This window comes from Caloenas nicobarica, chromosome 16 (genome assembly GCF_036013445.1).
Source record: "Caloenas nicobarica isolate bCalNic1 chromosome 16, bCalNic1.hap1, whole genome shotgun sequence".
NCBI lineage: Eukaryota > Metazoa > Chordata > Aves > Columbiformes > Columbidae > Caloenas > Caloenas nicobarica.
The window spans coordinates 7672535-7690789 of NC_088260.1; the positions used below are offsets into that span (position 1 = coordinate 7672535).

Here is an 18255-nt window from a genome sequence, read left to right on the forward strand (position 1 = left end):
TATAAAAGGACAACTAATATATAGGCAATTTGTCGGAAGTGTGACAGTTTCCTGAAGTTCTCAAAAGACAAAATCAAGGTCTTTTGCAGATACTGATTCTAATTAATTCAGTCTGGATTTTTTTTTTTTTTAATACCAACTTGCTACTCATTCATAGCAACATCTCCTTGTCCTTGGCAGCCCATTTAGCCACCCCCTTCACTTATTGGTGAGTTCTGCCTGTTCAGTGTGAGCTGGGAACACTTGAATGGACCGTGTGAGCTGTGCTGCACTTGTTGACATTACTGGGAGCGTACGTGGCATTGTGTCTTTTGGCCCCTGACAAGCAATAATTGGATCTGCAAATGAGGTCAGGGATGTGCTGTAATTGCCAAAAAACTGTGTGCCTAGACTTCTTAATTTTACATTAAGAAAGCGTGGCCGATTTTTCTAAAATGTATCTTAAAGTTGTTATTAATGGGAAAAGTTGATTACTTATACAATCAAAACAGGTTGTTAATGGTTTGTTCAGAAATTAATTAGAAATAGCTGACATTTGTGCTTTAATGAGAATTAAATAGTCGACTAAGCTTGTAAGTCACTGGTGAGTGGCACCTATCATGTGTCGTCTACATGTTCAAGTGTCTGGTTAAGAATGTTTGTACAAGCTTGATAAATCTTAATACTCCTCATGTACGAGGTGTTTAGTTTAATCTACTTGGTTTTGTTTCGCTTCTTTTCAAATGAGCCTTCTGCTGCTCTTCACCGTGGGCGCTGAAGGACGGTGAGAAGATATGAAAGTGCACGTGTGGGGTTTGTACTCCAGTGGGCTGAATCCACGAAGCTCCAGTATTATTGCTGGAGAGCCAACCATTCAGAGCATAACTTTTTAATAATAAAGAATATTATCTTTTTTCCTTTTTTTTACCTTTTTTTAAACTCTTATTAAGGCATAAGACACGTGAAACTTATGAAACACAAGGCCGTGTCCTGAGCTGGTTTAAGTTGGCATGGCTCCATGCGTTTCAGAGAAGCTCCGTCAAGTTGGATCAGCTGGGGAGCTCAACAACAGCGTTTGCATTCAAAGACGGTTTCCTCATTGGTACACATTGACAATTCCCATTCCTGTTAATGTTTCATAGCCAAAATAAAGTACAGCATTCAACAAACCTGTTTTGCCAGCAAAGACACTGTAACAATACTTTGACTTCAAATGATCTTTGCAGTGACCTATAGGGATTTGCAAGGGGTTCCCTTTATACAAAAGGCAGGTGGTGTCCCCCTTCGTACGGGTAGGAAAGCTGTAGGAGTTGCCAGATCTCCCCAGAAATCAGCCTCTGGCATCTGGTGCAGAATTTAATTTACCAGATTGACTCTTATGCCTGCAAGAATTAACATAAGTTCATCTGAAAAGACTTTGCATTGACAAAAATAATCCAGTAATTAAAAACTTATTTCATTTAACTGTTATTTCCGTTATTTTAGGTTCCCTAAGGTGGGTTTGTTGGGGTGTTTTTATATTCGTTCTTTTAGATATATTATCTGGTACATTTGGCTAAGGAGGTACTGGAATAGATAAAACCCAAAATGGAGATTGTGTGCATGCATATGTGTTAGTATAATATAGATACAGATACCCCCACATGCTTTTCACAAAGCCTTTTATTAAAAAAGCCTATGAGCATAAGTTCACTCTCTGCACTTTTTTTTAAATTAAATGATATTTTTGTTTAAATTGGTAGTCTCGTTGCAAGTTTTATTCTGCTGTACTTTATGGAAAACTTTTTACACATGGTACAGTAGTTCCCATATGAAAGAAGCTTCGTTACGGTCCTGATGCCACAGAATGGGCAAACGCTGACAAGGAGTAAATAGTGACTGAACAATGGCTATAGGGTTTATGGGATGTTTTCTATAGTTCTGTCAGTCAACAACGTGGAGACCTATGACTGCAAATCTAAGTTAACTCCGTTGTAGTGACTGGTTTCCTCCCCTAAAAGGAGTGATAAAATAGCTTCAAAAGTAAAATACAAGTTTTGAATCATGTTTGGACTTTAAACTCCAATCCAGCCAGCTTCACTGATAATTTATTGACTCAGGGTTAGACGTTCACAGGTTTCATCCTGTCAATTTGTTGAGCTTTTTCACACCATGTAAGAGTCAGGCTTGCTGAGATTCTTAATAGAAAAGCGTACAAGTGTGTTTGATGGGCTGAAATTTCTAATAAACCAAGCCGAATCAGCATGAGGTGACAGCGATGAATATAGCTTAATATCTTGTATTTGTGTAGCTATTACACCTACTAATATCCATTATTATCCAGGTTTGTCACATGTAAAGCCAGCCCTGTGCATGACTGTGCAACTGCAGTATTAACATGGCATGAATACGGCGTTCGAGGCAGAACTGACCTTGTTTGTGCCTTTTGTAATACTGTGCGCAATAATTTGGTTCCTTAGACACGATGAGACAGACTTTTCTGCAATAGGGCTTGTGGTTACGCCATTTACAAAGGCTTATTAATGATTCACTGAGGACTGCTCTACAGTCATTTTGTACTAGCTTAGCTATTTCACTCTGTTGTTCTTCAAACTTAAAGAACATAATTAGTATGATGTCAAGTATGGTAAGTTACACTGTCACAAGTGTATCTCTTGTACATGCTCATAGTGGGTTGTTCCCCCTTATGCATGGTCATCCTGAAAGCGGTGGAGTTGGAGCAATGCAAAAGCTGTTGCTTCTGAACTAAGGAAATACACACAACAATAATTGTTTAAATACAAACCAGGAAAAAAACCAATGTAAATAATTTAAGTGATGAGGTTTTTGAGTCAGTCTTATTTTTTATTGCTACCATGATTATTCATTTGTGAAGAGGTATGGTAATAAACACAGGCTCAAAATTCTCTATTGTGTTTAATTAGTATCCTACCTCTAATTGGTAAGAACTTTTTTCATCTGTTTCTCCAGGCCTGATATATGTTTGACCATGCTTTTTCATAAATTGATACACAGTTTGGGTGCAAATAGTCCCTGACTTCGTGTTTAACAAAGGTCTTAACAAAACAGAGTTGAAAGGAAGGGCGATAAGTGGGACTGAAGAAACTTAAATCACATACTGTTGGGTTTTTTTCTATTAACATCCTCTCCAAAAAAGACCTGCAAACCCCCTCCCAACAAATAACACCCCGGAAGGCCATCTTGAAATGTCAGTAATCAAACAAGTTAATAAAATCCATTTTTTCTTTACTCTGCAAATGTGATTATAGCTGTTCACAGAAAATTGGCTAATGGAAAAAAGCTACAGAATACTTTCATAGTTATGATTTAGATAATTTATAGTTCAACTTACATTCCAGAGAAAAAAAAACACAACTGTTTAAAAATTAGCAAATATATATATTTGTTAATTATTTTTAGGCAGGTATTTTGTAGCCATAATTAAGAACCAATATTCTTCAGTCTTTATGTTAATCTGAGGTACCTGTGACTTCTGCCAAAAATGACATTTTGTGAATTGAGGGTCAGTTTCAAGAAAAGGTGAACACTAAAGCACACCAGAACACACGGTGAGAATTTAAAAAAATACAAGATTAGCTCAAATTACTTTTGTAAGAAAATACCATCAAGTTAACTTTTCTGAGTTACAGTTTGGCCAACAATAAGTCTTCTGTCTGTATTTCATTACTTTTGTTTAAGATTCTCTGCTCCACACTGACATAGTGCTGGCTGTTAGAATGTGGTGACTGTTTCCAGTGCTTTGATAGTAAGAATGTGGGTGCATTAATATTGTATGTATGTTTGAACATAAGCACAGAAGAAGCAAAAATGGGTTCTGAGCTGCGCTGAGTCATCAGCTTACCTTTCCTTCTCCTCTCCATCTCATACAGAATGCAGTTCTGCCTTTGCTCACTGTGTGAAGTTTCACGTAATTCGTTCCAGTTTGTAGTGCCTCTTGGCTTCCTTTGTTATATAACATAGTCGTGCTCACGATAAGGGACTGACAGCATGGAAAATGCCTTTTTTGTGTTTGTTTGTCTTGCAGGTAAGGTCAGGTACAGACAACACTGCTGTGGGTTCATGACAGCTGCCTGGCGTTACCCTGCCAAATGCCCAGGAAGAAAAAAAAAATCATTGGTAGTTAACCCAAGTTGTCCTGCTAGTACTGAGCAGACTGCAAAATGTTGAAAGAATTTCCAGGCATAGTCCTAATTCCTTTAGAAAACCAGTTGAAACCCCAGAAATGTAAGTTCTGGTGCAGTGGGGTGGTGGCAGCTCCCCTGGCTCTGCAGTTCAGCCCCTGGGTTCAGGGCCCGCAGGTCCCTCTGCAGTTACACATGCACTGGCTGTGCCAGCAGCCTGGTCCCGGGCATTCAGGATGTATGAGTAGCCTCACTGAATTTTTAGGAATGGCCTGGGTCAGGTTTCAGCTTCTGCGTATGTGCAGCTATTCAAAGGTTCCAGGGAGGACAGAGGGAGGAGACTTGGGAATATGATTCCCATGGGAGAATCAGTTCATAGATCAGAATTCAGTGTGAGCTGAGATATTTGCAGTACCTGCGAATCCCAGCACGGTTTGGAACTGGACCAGAAGCCGTTACTCAGCCAGTTTTCAGGGAGACACGTTCCCCATGTAGGAGGTATGATCCTGTCCCTGGCTTCTGCTGTGTTGGACATGATAACAGTTGAGTTTGGCTTGGAGGTTGGAGCTTTTGCTGCCTTTAAAGTGGACATTGTCCCATCTCTGTGAAAGTATCAACTCCTGGTTTACAATGAGTAAACTACTCAGCTCCAGCAGGAGCTGGAAGCAAGGACCTGATGTTTCTCGGGGCCAAATCCCTGCAGAGGCTGAGGCCGGTGCTGAGCCAGCCTGCACCTCCCAGGGACCCGGCCAGAGCAGCAGCTCTTGGAATCACTGCAGGCGTTTCAAACAGAGACTTTCCACGGGGAAAGTCCGGCGTGTTGTACCGCTGTGGGCTCAGGGGCCTCCTGCTGTTTGCCTTTCTGCTGGGATTACCCACATTCCACCAGAAATCCTAGAACCTGCTTCCTGGATTGCGGAAGGAATGCGATAGCATGAGGCTAACAGAAAATGAGAGTTTGGGCATCGTGATGTATATCAAATGAGAGTTTTTGAAAGATGGACTAAGGTAGTATACTTTGGAGAATTCACATTTTGTGGGTCTTCTATTTCTTGTTATAGTTTCTCCCCCACAATTATTCTTCAGTCTTCAGTTAAGGCCTTAGATGGTAATAACATGGATACAAAAGTGAATGGGAATATTATATTGGCATCCATTTCAGCACCGACTTCATCAGATGCTGTGAAGTGCTTTCCAGAAGGGATTTATTTGTTAAGTGATCCATCTAAGCCCCACTTATGAGAGTTATTTGGGGTTCAGATCTGCTGGCGTGCAGCAGAATCCACTCAAAATCTGATGCATTATCTGAGAAATGTTTGTATAAAACTTTGTTAGCAAATATAGTTTGAAGAGTAGATACCAAATAATTCATTAAAAAAAAAAATTAAAAAGGGAATCCAGCAACTGAAAAATTGACCCTCTGCCTGGTAAGGAAAGAACTATTTCATTCTTTCCAACACACTGATTTGTTTTTTCAAAACGCAATTACATACTAGTTTATAGTTTTACATGCGCAGGCTGAAAATGCGTCTTTGAGCTAAAAGATACCTGGCTTTGCAGAAATCTCACTTTTCTCTGTATCATCAACAGTACCTCACTTCCGTGTCTCGCACTTCGTATCTTAAGTATGTGCTCTGCAACTTTCTATGGTAACTGCTAAATTCCAAAGTGCCATCTAATGTTTGTCAGCAGGACAGCAACTGGTTTATGCTGATAATTATAATAGTGCAAAGTAATGGCCACATTTACCCTAAGCACGTCAGAAATATTTTTGCAGTTTCATTTGCCTTGGAAGTCTCAGCTTCTTGTGTTCTGTGTGAATTTTTATTGAATGAGGTTTTGGAAGCAACTGAAAGGCAAGGATTATCTTATTTTGTTTGCCAAGGTTTGTGAAAGAATAATTTTCCACAACTATTAACCTTTCTGGCCAGGAACTGTGCCAGGTTTAAATTAAAATGATTTAGTTTGAATGACAAATTTGTAGTTTTGTAATAATTTTCCATGATTTTATATTGCTTTACTAGTAAAACTATGTTTTCTTCCAGAAATACATAGAAGAGAAACACATTAAAAATAAATTCTGCTTTCTGGGTATACTTCATTATGTAAAGGAGTGTCTAGGTTGTTCTTTGCATGATGTCTGATTGTTGCCAAATAATTACTAAAAATGTCTTAAAACAGGAACATCCAAATGTAAACATTAAAACATTAAAGAGTAATATCAGGCAGGATTTTTTTAAAAAAACAACCTTCTAGTCACATTTACCACACTTGCTTCTAGCTAATTAGCATAAAAACATCTTACATTATAAAGTTGTGATTTGTTTTTCATGTTCTGCTGCTTGTTTATTTCTCAGCTCAGCAGCAGAACACAATTAATTGTGCCAGCTTTTAAAGATTTTAATTCTCCTACACTTTAGTTTCCAAGCATACTACTGTAGTAGTTCAGCCGGGATGTTCAGGAAGATTTTAAACCTTCACAAAAGCTTTTTGCACTATATCGCTCAATTTAACGAAGAGATTTTGTTGCTAAGACAGGACCTGATCCGTACGTGTGCAGGTCAGACCTTCATCCCTATGAGCATTGCACAGGACTCGGTCTTTGTGAGCCTCTGCCCTCACAGGTCCACTTGGAGCCACAAGAAAGTTTTGCAGAAACTTTAAAATTGACAAACAGGTAATTTCCTCTTCCCCTGAGCCCTTTGAGCTTTGGACCTGAAGGCTTCAACCTGGCTTGTAAACCCAAAATTTTTCTACAATTCCATTTCAGCCATCTCCAGTATCTATAAGCTCTTTGGAACTAATGCTGAAAGAGCCCAAAATTAATGTTGGGTTATGATGACACTGATGAACTACCGAGCCTTTTACCAGTTCAGGCCATCTTGTTAATGGTTCAAATTATGCTGCCGCTTGCTTTGTCACAACCGTGGAGTAATTCACTGAAGCCATCAGTGTGACTGAGAACAGCTCGGCCAAGATGGCCATGGGCAGCCTGAGGCGGAGTGCCAGCTGTAATTAAAGCCTTTGATTTAAATAAATGTCAGGGTTTAATCTTGATATATATTTAAAAACAAAACAAAACTGCTTCCCATTTTAAGCTACCAAATTACTAGCTGAAGAGAATATCTTTTAAGCATAGTTGTGGTGACTGGGAAGTGCTGTAGAATACCGGCTGGGTTCATTTTAGGGACTTAATCTAAAATGTATCTTTAGCTTCTGGCAGAGTGGCGTTTTTAGAATGCCTTGGTTAAAGACTGGAAGGAACTATAGTCTCTGTGTTTCTAATTCATCCCTGTTAGCTCTTCTTCCTTTATATAAGAATAATTTATTCTATTTTTTTGTGCTGTCTTACTTTCTTATGGAAGTATTTCAAATACAAGAAACTTGCTCTGGAATAAAGTTTCATATGCAGAGACCTTAATTCGGGCTTCAGAAGAAAATCCAAAACAGTTTCAGGTTTTGGTTTGAGGAGGATAGTTAATACCATAGAAATCAGTTGATAGTGCAGACAGCTATCAATCCAGTGGCAAACCACATTTTTGTCCTCCGAAGGAATGGCATGTTAACCTGGGATCTTCTGAGCAAGGGACTGTAATGTGCATCTTGAAATAAAGCACGAATCACCTGGAAAATCCAAAAAACAAACCAAAATCTGAGAAATGAAAAATGGTTAATGCTCAGTCTTTCTTTCCTGCATTTCAGTGTCTTTGTTTTCCTTTCCAATAACTACAGTATGAAATTATGGTCACAATACCAACCTTAAATTTGATTTGTTTTCCTTGCTCTTGTCATTGTGTTATAAATGTAATTTTTTTTTCTTAAACTGGAGGAGATTCTTCTATTTTTATCCTTGTAAAATGTACTTCATTCTTATCTAAATGAAGCTGCTGGGAAGAAACATAGGTCATTCATTTAACTGTGACCTATATGCAGTGACATGTAGCATCCTCTGTCCTTTATTTCTAGTGTAAGCAGTGCTGTCACCAGACTGTCCTTGTTCCCATCCCGTCATATGACAACTTGGATGAAAGGGAGATGACTGATGGGAGCCGTAGGAAGAAGGAAGCTGTGTTCGTATACAAATGAGAATCCCCTGAGCGCACTGAAATGCCTCATGGTGTCCCTCTCCAGCACGTGTCTGCTTCCTCTTTGCCATCTTGTTCTTCAGCCTTGGCATCCTCTAGACCTCTTCTTAAAACTGGATTCGTAAATGAGGATGACACATGAAGTCATGCTCCGTTTATATACAACCTGCTCCCCAATTGAGGCAATCTCCCTTCATCTCCATTTCTAATCTTGCAGTATGAAAGCAAAAAGATTGTCAAAACCACGTTGATGGAAATGTTAGAAGTATCTCAGTGGATTTCTCCTACTAGTCTTGGAACCATTTTGGAGTAAGTATGGATACTTTGAAAGGGCTCGTGTAATATTTCAAATATATTTTAAAATTATGGGAATACTAACAGGAAAATATTTCAAGATGTATCTTGGAGATAGAATGTTCTGGTTTCGTTTGTCTGTATTGCAATCATTACAGTAGGGCACCCTGCCACATCTTGGTGTACTGTTCTTCAGTTCTCTTCCTTACCTTGTTTATTTGCTTCATGAAAGTCACAGAATGAAAATAAAATACCTTTGGCATGGCAGCACCGATATGAATATAGGCTATCTAATTCCGAGAGTTGTCGCAGGTGAGCGTGTATGGTTAGCTGGGATTCTTGATTCATCTTGGGCCTTCTTGCTCTGTCGGGTTTATGGAAGGTACATATCACCAGCGCCATATGTTATATTTCCAGGCAGAGCTGTAAACCATTTCGCTTTTACTGCCTCTGAGAGCAGATCAATCTACAGTGCAGCACTAGTGATGGAGAATTTCTTAAGGATAATGGGAGAAAATTTTAAAAAGTGTGCTTGGCCCAGATACTATACTACTCCATCTTCCAGAGAATTAAATCCCTTCCTATTCATAAATGTTTAATTTCTCAGAGACAAGAAAGAAGGTTTTCACCATACTTTTGCAGCTGGGAAAAATGTGACATTAAGAAATTAATGTTCATTTTAAAAAATAAGAGCGGGGGAGGTTGCAATGTAGTCAGCAGTCTGATACTAATGGATAGAATGTTTGTTGCCAGAATTTGGAAGTTCAGTATAACCTTAAGGGTCTAATCCATAACTCTTACTTAGGTAATTAGTTCTTTTACTTCAGCATTGCCAAATCCCAGTACTCAGAATTACGTGAGCTGGTAAAATATTGCAAGCGGCTAATAAATAAGGAGACTTGAGGTGTATTTTGACTTAAAAAAATAATTTAAAAAAATCTTTAAGTCAAAACTTTTTCAAAATTTACTTCACAACCAGAAAGCCTACAATCATTAATTATATTTTTTAAAGGAAAATTATGTTTTTAAATAACAACCTGATTCCAGAAGAGGGGACTTCTGAATTCAGCAATGCCAATCTTGCATAGCTTGCACAAATACCTGTAGGTTTACAACATGAGAGACTCCTTAGGTCAGTAAGAACTGGCAAATCTATCCAGGAAGGTTTTCAGTTTTCGTCATTTTGCATGCAAGACTTGCTGCTTCAGTGCCCTATGGATATAGGCTTTACAACGTGGGGTTTTTTTCTCTTTGACAGCATATAAAGGTCTGGCACATATCCATGTGCATGCCTAAATTGAATGGTACTTTTCTATGCCAGCCTGGCCTCAACAAAAGTTGAGCTATTTTAGTTTGTTAACCGAAGAAAAGTTGGACAAGGAGAAGGCGGGGGAGAGCACTGTACAAAAGTACAGGAGACTCATACAAAATGCATTCCTTTTGCTTTGGCCTCTTAGTATTTTATTAAGGGCCACTACAAGTTGCCTCTAAATTATTCCACTGTAGATAGACTCAGAGCATATTTTTTCCCTCCAGTGGAGCAAATACTTTGCTTCAGCTAAATCTTGTGGAACATCTACCATTGCCCTTGTCAAACTTTACAGCATTTAGTTTTAAACAAAATAGGATCAGAGTTGGGTAATGTAGTTCTGCTCTGTGCTCTGCCCCTAAACAACAAAGCCTTAGCTCTAATATTCAGCTGGAACTCTGACATTGGCAGTAACAGTAAGGCTGAAATGAGGATTAAATAGGTCTGAAACATTTCTTCTGGTCTTCAGTGTCAGTATAGTAGGAGATGCCACTTTTTTCATGTTGATGTGGTAGGATTGATATTAATTAACATGTTAATTACATTGACACTGGAAGCATGTTTTAGAATTTTCAGGGAACCTGAAGCTGGGATGAAAGGACTCTTTTGTGCAAAGGTGCCTCTTCTGATAATTACAGAAGATTAAACTGTGATGTGCCTTCCTTTCTGCTTTATAGTTGGTCTCGCTGTCTCCGACTAGCCCTGTTTTCCAGTTATAGTCTCTAATTTGATTCCAGTAGCTTTCAGTCCCTAATTACCATTGTTCAGCCACCAGCTGTTACAGCGGTGGATTTATTTGTTGCTTTGGTTTGCTGCAGGAACCTTGTACAGAAGGGTTTACACAGGCAGTACCCTTGGCTGGCACTGCCAGCAGGGCTGGGTGGTCAGCACTGGGCGCAGGACTAAGCCGGTGCCTGGGACGTGCTGGCCTGTGTCCATCCCAAGGGCCAGGCTTTAGTTCCAGTGCTGGGTAAGCGTGTCCTCCTGTCCCGGGACTGGGTCCAGGGGGGGAAGGTCTTCAGGTTTAGTTGAGGTTGGTTTACGCCCACCTACCAACCTAGGTCTCTGTCTTATCAGACTTGATGTCTTAATATATTTATTAATACAGACCCTTTCTGCCATTTCTTGGAAAAGGCAGAAAGAGGGATTAGATTCTAGAATAAGAAGTATGGGAGGCTCTTCTCCTTCCTAGGGATTTCAGGGGCTTTGCAGCCTGTGCAAAGACTGAATGTTAAAAGCTGGGTACTTCAATTTACTAACAACAAATGGATGTGAAAACCACGTCCCAGTTTTTGTTGCGGAGTCTTGTGAATGCCAGGTATAGCACATGTGGCATTCATTCTGGTAATGAGTGATTTATCAGGACAATCTTTTAATGAATGTGGGACAGGTTTGTGGGCAGGTGAATGGCTTTAAAAAATGAGGCCAGGCGTACTTTGAGCTCTAAGCCTCGCTGCATCTGTGTGCAATAGAAAAGGGAGGAGACTGTGATGGAAGATCATCTTTCTCTGGCGCTGGTGCATTAGGGTTGGCATTAATCTGGAAGTGAAGTGCACTAAGTAAGCAAACAAGAGCGTTTTCTTTCTTGTGCTTTCGCGTTAGACCCCCCCCCTGCCACTCAGACGGCAACTGCGCTCTCAGTGCAGCCGGTGGCCGAGGGGTTTTCGGCCTCGGCAGCCAGCGGGGCAGCGTTTCCAGAGTCGCTGCCACCGCCACTGCTGAGTGACATTTTCCCTCTTTGTCTTTATCATCCAGCGGGAGCGATCCAGCCGGGCGGGGCAGCGTGGGAACCCCGGGGGGGCCCGGGGCTCGGTGCCCTGCAGCGCCGGGCCGAGAGGAGCCGATCTCCGCCCGCCGGCACCCGCCGCCGCTTCCCGCCGAGGGGCCGGAGCCGCCGGGCGCTCCCGCTCCCCCGGCGCGCCGGGCGTGGCCGCGCCCCAGCCCGCTCCGGCTGCGGCTGCCCGTCAGTTCCGCCCCCCGGGACGGAGCCTCCCGGGAGCGGCGGGGAGCGCCATGTGAGAGCGGCGCGTCCCGGCTGGGAGCCGCCGCGGGCTGTCCGCTGCCCTCGGAGCGGCGTGGGCTGGTGGTCTCGTTTCCCTGGATGGGCTCTGTCCGCGGGGAGGCTGCGGAGCGGCGTGGTTGCTGGTGGGGTTACAAAAGGAGCGAGCTTGGCGGGGGAAAGAGGCTCCGGAGGCGGTCGGAGGAGAAGGCTGGGTCCGCGGAGGGTTTGCAGGAGGCTGGAGGGGTTCTCTGCTAGGGACTGCGAAGCTGGCACCTTGCATCAATGCCTGCGGAACTCAAACAGGTTAGTGCGAAACTTGTGTCCTTCCCTTCGGGCTCTGGCAGTTCAGTGCGGCCGCATGTGCGGTGGTCCTGGGTGTGTGGGGAGGAGAAGGCTGTCGGGGGTGCAAGGGGTTGTTTACTTGTGGTTTCATTTTTTAGCCGAGAACTAAGAGTAAAAGCTGAGCTGCTCTTTCTAACAGAGCATTCAAGAGAGATTTTGCTTTTGTCTCTGTTGCGTTAACTGGTGAAACACCCAAAAAAAGCAAGCTATTGTTTTATTTGACCTTCTTATCCTGCTCAATTAATCTAGGGAGCTCTTTGACATGAACAGCTAGAAATAGTGCTTTTTAAAAAGAAAGCTTTGCTATTGTCCTTTTGTTAAATGTTTGCTTTTCCCATACAGTGTTCAATTGCTTTCTCTTTGATTTAGTTGTTGGACATACCAGGGAAAGAACTTCAGTTTTTCACTCTAATGTTATCTTAAACAAAAAGCCTTCTTGGCTGTCATCTTAATAATTATGATGGGTTTACAGCTCTCTGTGAAAATATTTCAAATATTATTCTTTACCTTGGAGTGTCATTGGGCATTGCAGAGTAAAGCAGTTGCATGCTAGATTTAAATAAATAGAGATCATGTAGAGCCCTGTAATTTATAGGTGCTTACCTTGTTAACCTTCGTCTTTCTTGTAAGCCTCAGGAAACCCTATAAATTCAGGTGGTGGCAGGGTAGAGCTGCTCTTCAAACTAGGGTGAGGTGTTGTCTTCTTCAGCCCTCCGTTTTCTTCTCTGCCTTTTTAATTTAAAATAGAGTATTTTAGCATGAGAAAATGTAACAGTAATACGTCACTGATAACACATCTGTGAATTTGTTTTGGTTCAGTGCACTGAAATTGTTAGAGGTGCTTCAATTTAGTTTAATCCTGCTGTGTTCAACTTGTCCATCTCCATAACGGAAGGCTGAATCATTTCTCCATGCAAGTAGGATGTTGGTTGTCTGGAGAGGAAAGTCCCTTCCAGCTGGCCCTGGAGCGAGCATTTCATTGTCTGTAGAGGGTCCCCATTGTCACTGCCCTGCCTGCTGGAGGTGACCGAATCCTGGTTTTGTTTGGGGTGCTTGTTCGTCACCCTCCCTGTGGAGGTAGGGATTCCATTTGTGTATGTGGTCCTGTTCATGCTGCCTGACCTGAAGTTGCTGTACTTGTTAAATTATGTGCAATGGGTTGTTGATTTTTAAATAAATAGATCTAATTAGTAGCTCTTTGGGATTTTTTTTTTTTCAATACATGAAGAAAAAAACCGGAGGTAAGGAGCAGAATGCTGATTGCAAAAAAGGTGTGTTTAATGTCTCTTGGCCTGTGCAGTTGAGCTGTGTTCTTGTCTTCTGGGCTTTCTGTTTTGATAGGAGGAAAAGCTTGAGTGAGATTGAAAGCTTATAATCGCTTGAGGTCATGGGTTTCAGTTAACTTGTAAATTCTTCTTCCAAATCAAAACAAAAAAATCCCATGGTTTTAATTTTTATGCTGCCTGTCATAGTTGAGGACCAGGCAGAGATGTTATTTTGTCTTTTCTGATGGAGCAAGTGTTCTTGATTCTTTTTGAGGTCTTTTTGCAGTATAACTGATCAGGCTGATATCACAACAGTGATTAGAGGATGTTTTGCTTAATGAAAGGTAGTAGTTTTAAACCATGACTTGTCAGAGAAATTTATTGTGCAGTTACAGGGCCTTTAGAAAGTAATCTTTTAGCTTTAATGATCACAGTTAAGTAAAACTAAGCTAAATGGATAAATGACTTCAAGGCAAATGGCAAGTGTACACAACCCATACAGACAAAAATGGGAGAGATACTAGAAGGGACTTCTGCCACGTTAACTAAATACCTAATGTATTTAGAGACTCTTCACATTAAAATCTGAGTAAAGACAGTTATGTAATCATAACTAAAAAGAACCAAGAGTAACTCCTAACTAAGGTTTTTGACTTCTGCTGGGAATAGCCAGGTGTCCTGAAGTTCGGGGCCACAAAAGCAGCGTTGTAGCTGGGAGCACTGGGAGAAGAAACAACAGATGCAGGAACACTCTCCTTGTGGCCGTGAGCAGGCAGGGCAGGTGTCAGCTTTTTGGTGTCACTCTTGGCTGCTCCCCTTGTGCTGATGGGCAACGGAGGCTGCTGAAGGTTGTGCTGAGTACCTGCAGCCTGACGTTCTACAGTGGCCTGAATGTAAGTGCAGAATTCATGAAATTCAGAAGGATCTTGAAGTGTGGAACTGTTAAAATGTGTTTGGTTACTCTGCGACATACAGCTTTGATCTGGAGCTGAAAGCTTAAGTGCTGGCTTGCCTCAGGGCCATGAAGTTGTGAAGGAGAAAGGAGTCACTTAAAGTGGCTTTTGGCAAAAACTCTTCAGTTCTGTTATTTCTGCTTCAGAAAATACTTTACTACCATTCAGGCACTGAACTCTGTGAGGCTGCTCTTCCTTGGCACTGTGTCCCTGAGGCGTTTCACTAGGGGATGATACTAATGTGAGGGAGTGTGAAGTTGGAGATCTGGCAGGATGAAAAAGTAGTTAATGCATTAATGATATACCTCATGTGATTCTGTACTGGTGATGGAAATCTTGTGGAAGAAATGTTCATGGAGGTGTAGCATGCAAAAGCATCATCATTTTCCAAACAGTTGGCCAAGTCATACTAGAAAAAACAAGTGAGAAGGGAGCTTGATTTTTGACATGGATCTCTGTATGCATTCACACACGGATTCTCACAGACGATGGGCTGCCCCGTGTGGGTATAGGCCTGAAACAGCTCTAATGTGTCTCTAATATGTCTCTACAACCCTGGAGTGAAGAGATGCAGCAGTCGACTCCAAAGTAAAGTCGACTCCAAAGCAGTTGACTCCAAAGTAAAGCCTTTGCCAGCTGTTGTGACCTCTGCAGCAGCGTTGGGCAAAGGGAATCTGTTTCGGGCCTAACTTACTGAGATGTCGAACTACAAACTGGAGCACCTCAGTGGAGGCACATGTTCCCTTCTGCTCGCTCCGCCACAGGGGCTGGAGTCCCCTGGGAGGGAGGATGTTGGAACCCTTTAGGCAGTAACTGCCTGACTCGGGTGCGGAACTTTGGAAATCAGGTGTGGGGATGGACACGGTGGGGACCCTCAGCACGACTGGGGTGCTCTGGGCTGCAGCAGGACGCACCGTGTGCGTTGTGGGAGTGCAAGCGCTATGCTGCTGGAGAAAGCGTTGCAAGAACTGTGTTATTCTAGAAGTGCTTTTGTGTGTGTTGGGCTGTGAGGGTTTGTAATGTCCAATTTGTGTGTCTGCCTGTGTGTGTGCAGCTTTGTAACAGCGATAGACATACTGAGGAAAAGATTCCAGTGATCCGCTTCCCGAGGCTGTTGCTTAACCACCTGTCCCGAAGGTCATGAGGTGAGCTGGTGTACAGGGACAATCAGGCTGGCTGCATTTTTTGCTTAAGTTACACTGCAGTTACTAAAAATAAAACCTTCTTTTTTAAAATTTATGTACATCAAGGTCTTTCATAATGTAGAAATTCTAATTATGGAGGAGAAAACAGGGTGGGGAAAAAGCATGTTAAACAGTCACATTTGGAACTGTGCAGACTGGACATTTCTAACAAGGCTGTTTGCAAACATTTAATCTCAAACATCCTTCTCTGAGTTCATTCACCTCTGTCGCTAATTTAAGGTTTTGATGCTGACTTCAGTAGGAGTAGGGTGAGGGCCACTGGGGGAAAATGGTTGTGTCTCTACACTTGGGTGTTAAATAATAAGGTATTTCTCTGACTGTGAGGATTTTAGCATGTTCTCAGTTTGTCTTTACCTGTTCCTGCATCTGTTCCTCAATTGCTCAGTTAATTTCCCCTGTGATAGCAAAATTGTGCAACTTCTGAAAAGCTTCTGTTTCATTTGATATAGGCTGTAAAGGTGTAGGGAACATACCATGATATACTTCACTCACCACTTCTTCCATCCCAAAACTTCTCAAATGCCTCCCCTTACCCCCCAAGATACCGCTCTGAGACACAGAATTAATACTTCTAAGATAATGTGGGTTTAATTAAGGAAACTAAAATTTCAGACTCCACCACTGCCTGTTCACCTTTCTGGATGCATTTGTGGGTATGGTTGTGTGAGATGGGAGCTTCAGCTTCACTGGGTTAACAGTCTCAGATCCTTTTCTGCTGCTGGCTGTTGATTTCCCAAATTACGCAACAGGTTGCCCTCTTGGTTATGCAAACACACGTTTTCAGGGCTGTTCTGTGGACAAGAGCAGTGAATTGATCCAGGGAGAGAAGCGGCTCTGTATGAAGCAGGCCAGAGGGAGAAAGAAAAGGACAAGGAATGAACAGGTGTGCGTGTGTGCAGCGTCTCGTGGAACTGCTTTTGCTGGTGAAGCAACATCGAGACCATACAGGGGTTTGGTAACTCAGATGACTTGGCCTGGGAGCTCTGTATACGTTCAGTTTGTTCAGATCTTCCTGAGAACAGAGGGGGGCATTAAAAAGCCCCTGTTCTTCATGTTTTTGAAAACCACTGTTGTTTCAGTAGCATCCTCTATGTGACCGATGTTGTCCAGCAAAGCTCAGCTGTGCCCAACGATGACTTCATGGCAAAAAAGGCAGAAAAAGTTACGGTTGCCTATGAGGCTTGATAGTGGATGGGAACTTTCTTCTGTTTAACTCTGCCTTCCGAGGTATTTTGGTTAATAGGAGTCTACTTCATAATTTCATGTTAGCCATCTGTATTTTTCATAGAATTGCACAGACTTGTTTATACTACAGGGGATAAGGAAATGCAGTAGCTTTAATAGTCGTAAGGTTGGGATAGCAGAGGTGATGTTTAGTTTATGTTCTAAGGTTTTATTTCTAGTGGGAAATGGAATGTAGGATTTTGTTAGCAGGTTTTCTTTTGTTTTTCCTTTTAAGGATGAGGGGCATGTGGTGATTCCTCCCTGTGTTCCAACCACAGAATAAACAGCAAGAGGTGTGAGAGTGAATGGAGTCCCTGAAATCCTGAGACTAGAGAGAGTGTATTTCAAATTCTTGGATAAAAGTAAAACTGAAACTCAGACTTCAGTAGTTTTAAATGTCGGTGTCCTTTGTGTCTCACGTGTCTCATTAGGCTGCAGCCACGCTTGGGGATTTTTAAAAATTTTTTTTTGTTTGTCAGCATGCCTGAGCGGTGAGCAACTAACTGTACCTGAGAGAACCTTGATGAGCCCAGAGGCTGAAATCTCCCTTTCTCTGAGGAGTTATCTTTTGTATCTACGAATGGCTGGCAAGTTCTTTTCTGTCTTACTAAGGGGTGGTGATTCCACAGTGCTCCCTGTATACTGAAGTAATGTGAAAATTCATTACTTTCCGCGGTGTTCTCTGCCTCTTTGAGTCAAGCCCACACCTGCTTACAGCAGGAAATTGCAATGCCTGAGTTTTCCCTTTTGGCTAATCCCACACATCTATCCTTAGCATCGCAACACTTCTCTTTGGTATTCAAAAAATAGAGTGAAAACTGCTCCAAGTAAACCTGGAGAATTTTTGAGCTTGGGAATTTCTGCCTCCATAAGCTAAATCATTTGGCACCGCTCGGAACTTTTATTTTTAGTAAAACTTCCACGGCAAGACTATTGTAATGTTCAGAGAAAGAGATATTCCTGAAAGTCTGAAATGAAACCAGAATGTGAGGGCTTATTTTTGTACTGTAGCGAACGTATTTTTATGTGTGTGTATATATATCTGTGCAAAAAAAAATATGTGGAGGAGGAGATGATTTAAGTAGCATTACTCTGGAGCTGTGCATAGTGTAACACTGCTCAGAATCGTCTGGAACATTAAGAAGACTTTTCAACTTAGAAACTGGTAATTCATTAAGGAGTTGATGAAAGATGTGCAGCACAATTTGTTTATGGGTGGTAGAGCCCTGAGATGGAAACAGTTCCTGTGTGGTTTGAATTGTAAACTCTTTCAAATTATTTTAGCAAGTTTTGCATCTGAAGCTATTTGCATCCCTCTCTTTTGATGATGTGATTCTCAGGGGAATTCGGTGTTGCGGGAATAAAGGCCCTTTTGCCTTCCAGCCATGGCAGCATGTGGCCTTAGCTGGTTGGTTTTGTGACACATTTAACAAAGACTTAAACTGGTCTTTATAC

General features: G+C 41.8%; 1 protein-coding gene across 8 annotated transcripts in view; it reads left to right on the forward strand.

The window, feature by feature from the left end:
* ARVCF (ARVCF delta catenin family member) overlaps positions 1 to 18255 on the forward strand; it is a 252174-nt gene that overhangs the window by 91928 nt on the left and 141991 nt on the right. The window contains exon 1 of one of the 8 annotated variants that reach the window (XM_065646693.1): positions 4591 to 4619. The exons of 6 other annotated variants lie outside the window; for them this stretch is intronic. Coding sequence is in view for 1 of the 2 variants with exons in the window: in XM_065646691.1 (XP_065502763.1) it covers positions 12094 to 12114 (21 nt within the window). In the remaining variant the exon portion in view is untranslated. Of the gene's footprint in view, positions 1 to 4590; positions 4620 to 11794; positions 12115 to 18255 lie in introns of those variants that run through there. One more of the 8 variants, XM_065646691.1, reaches the window with a different exon arrangement.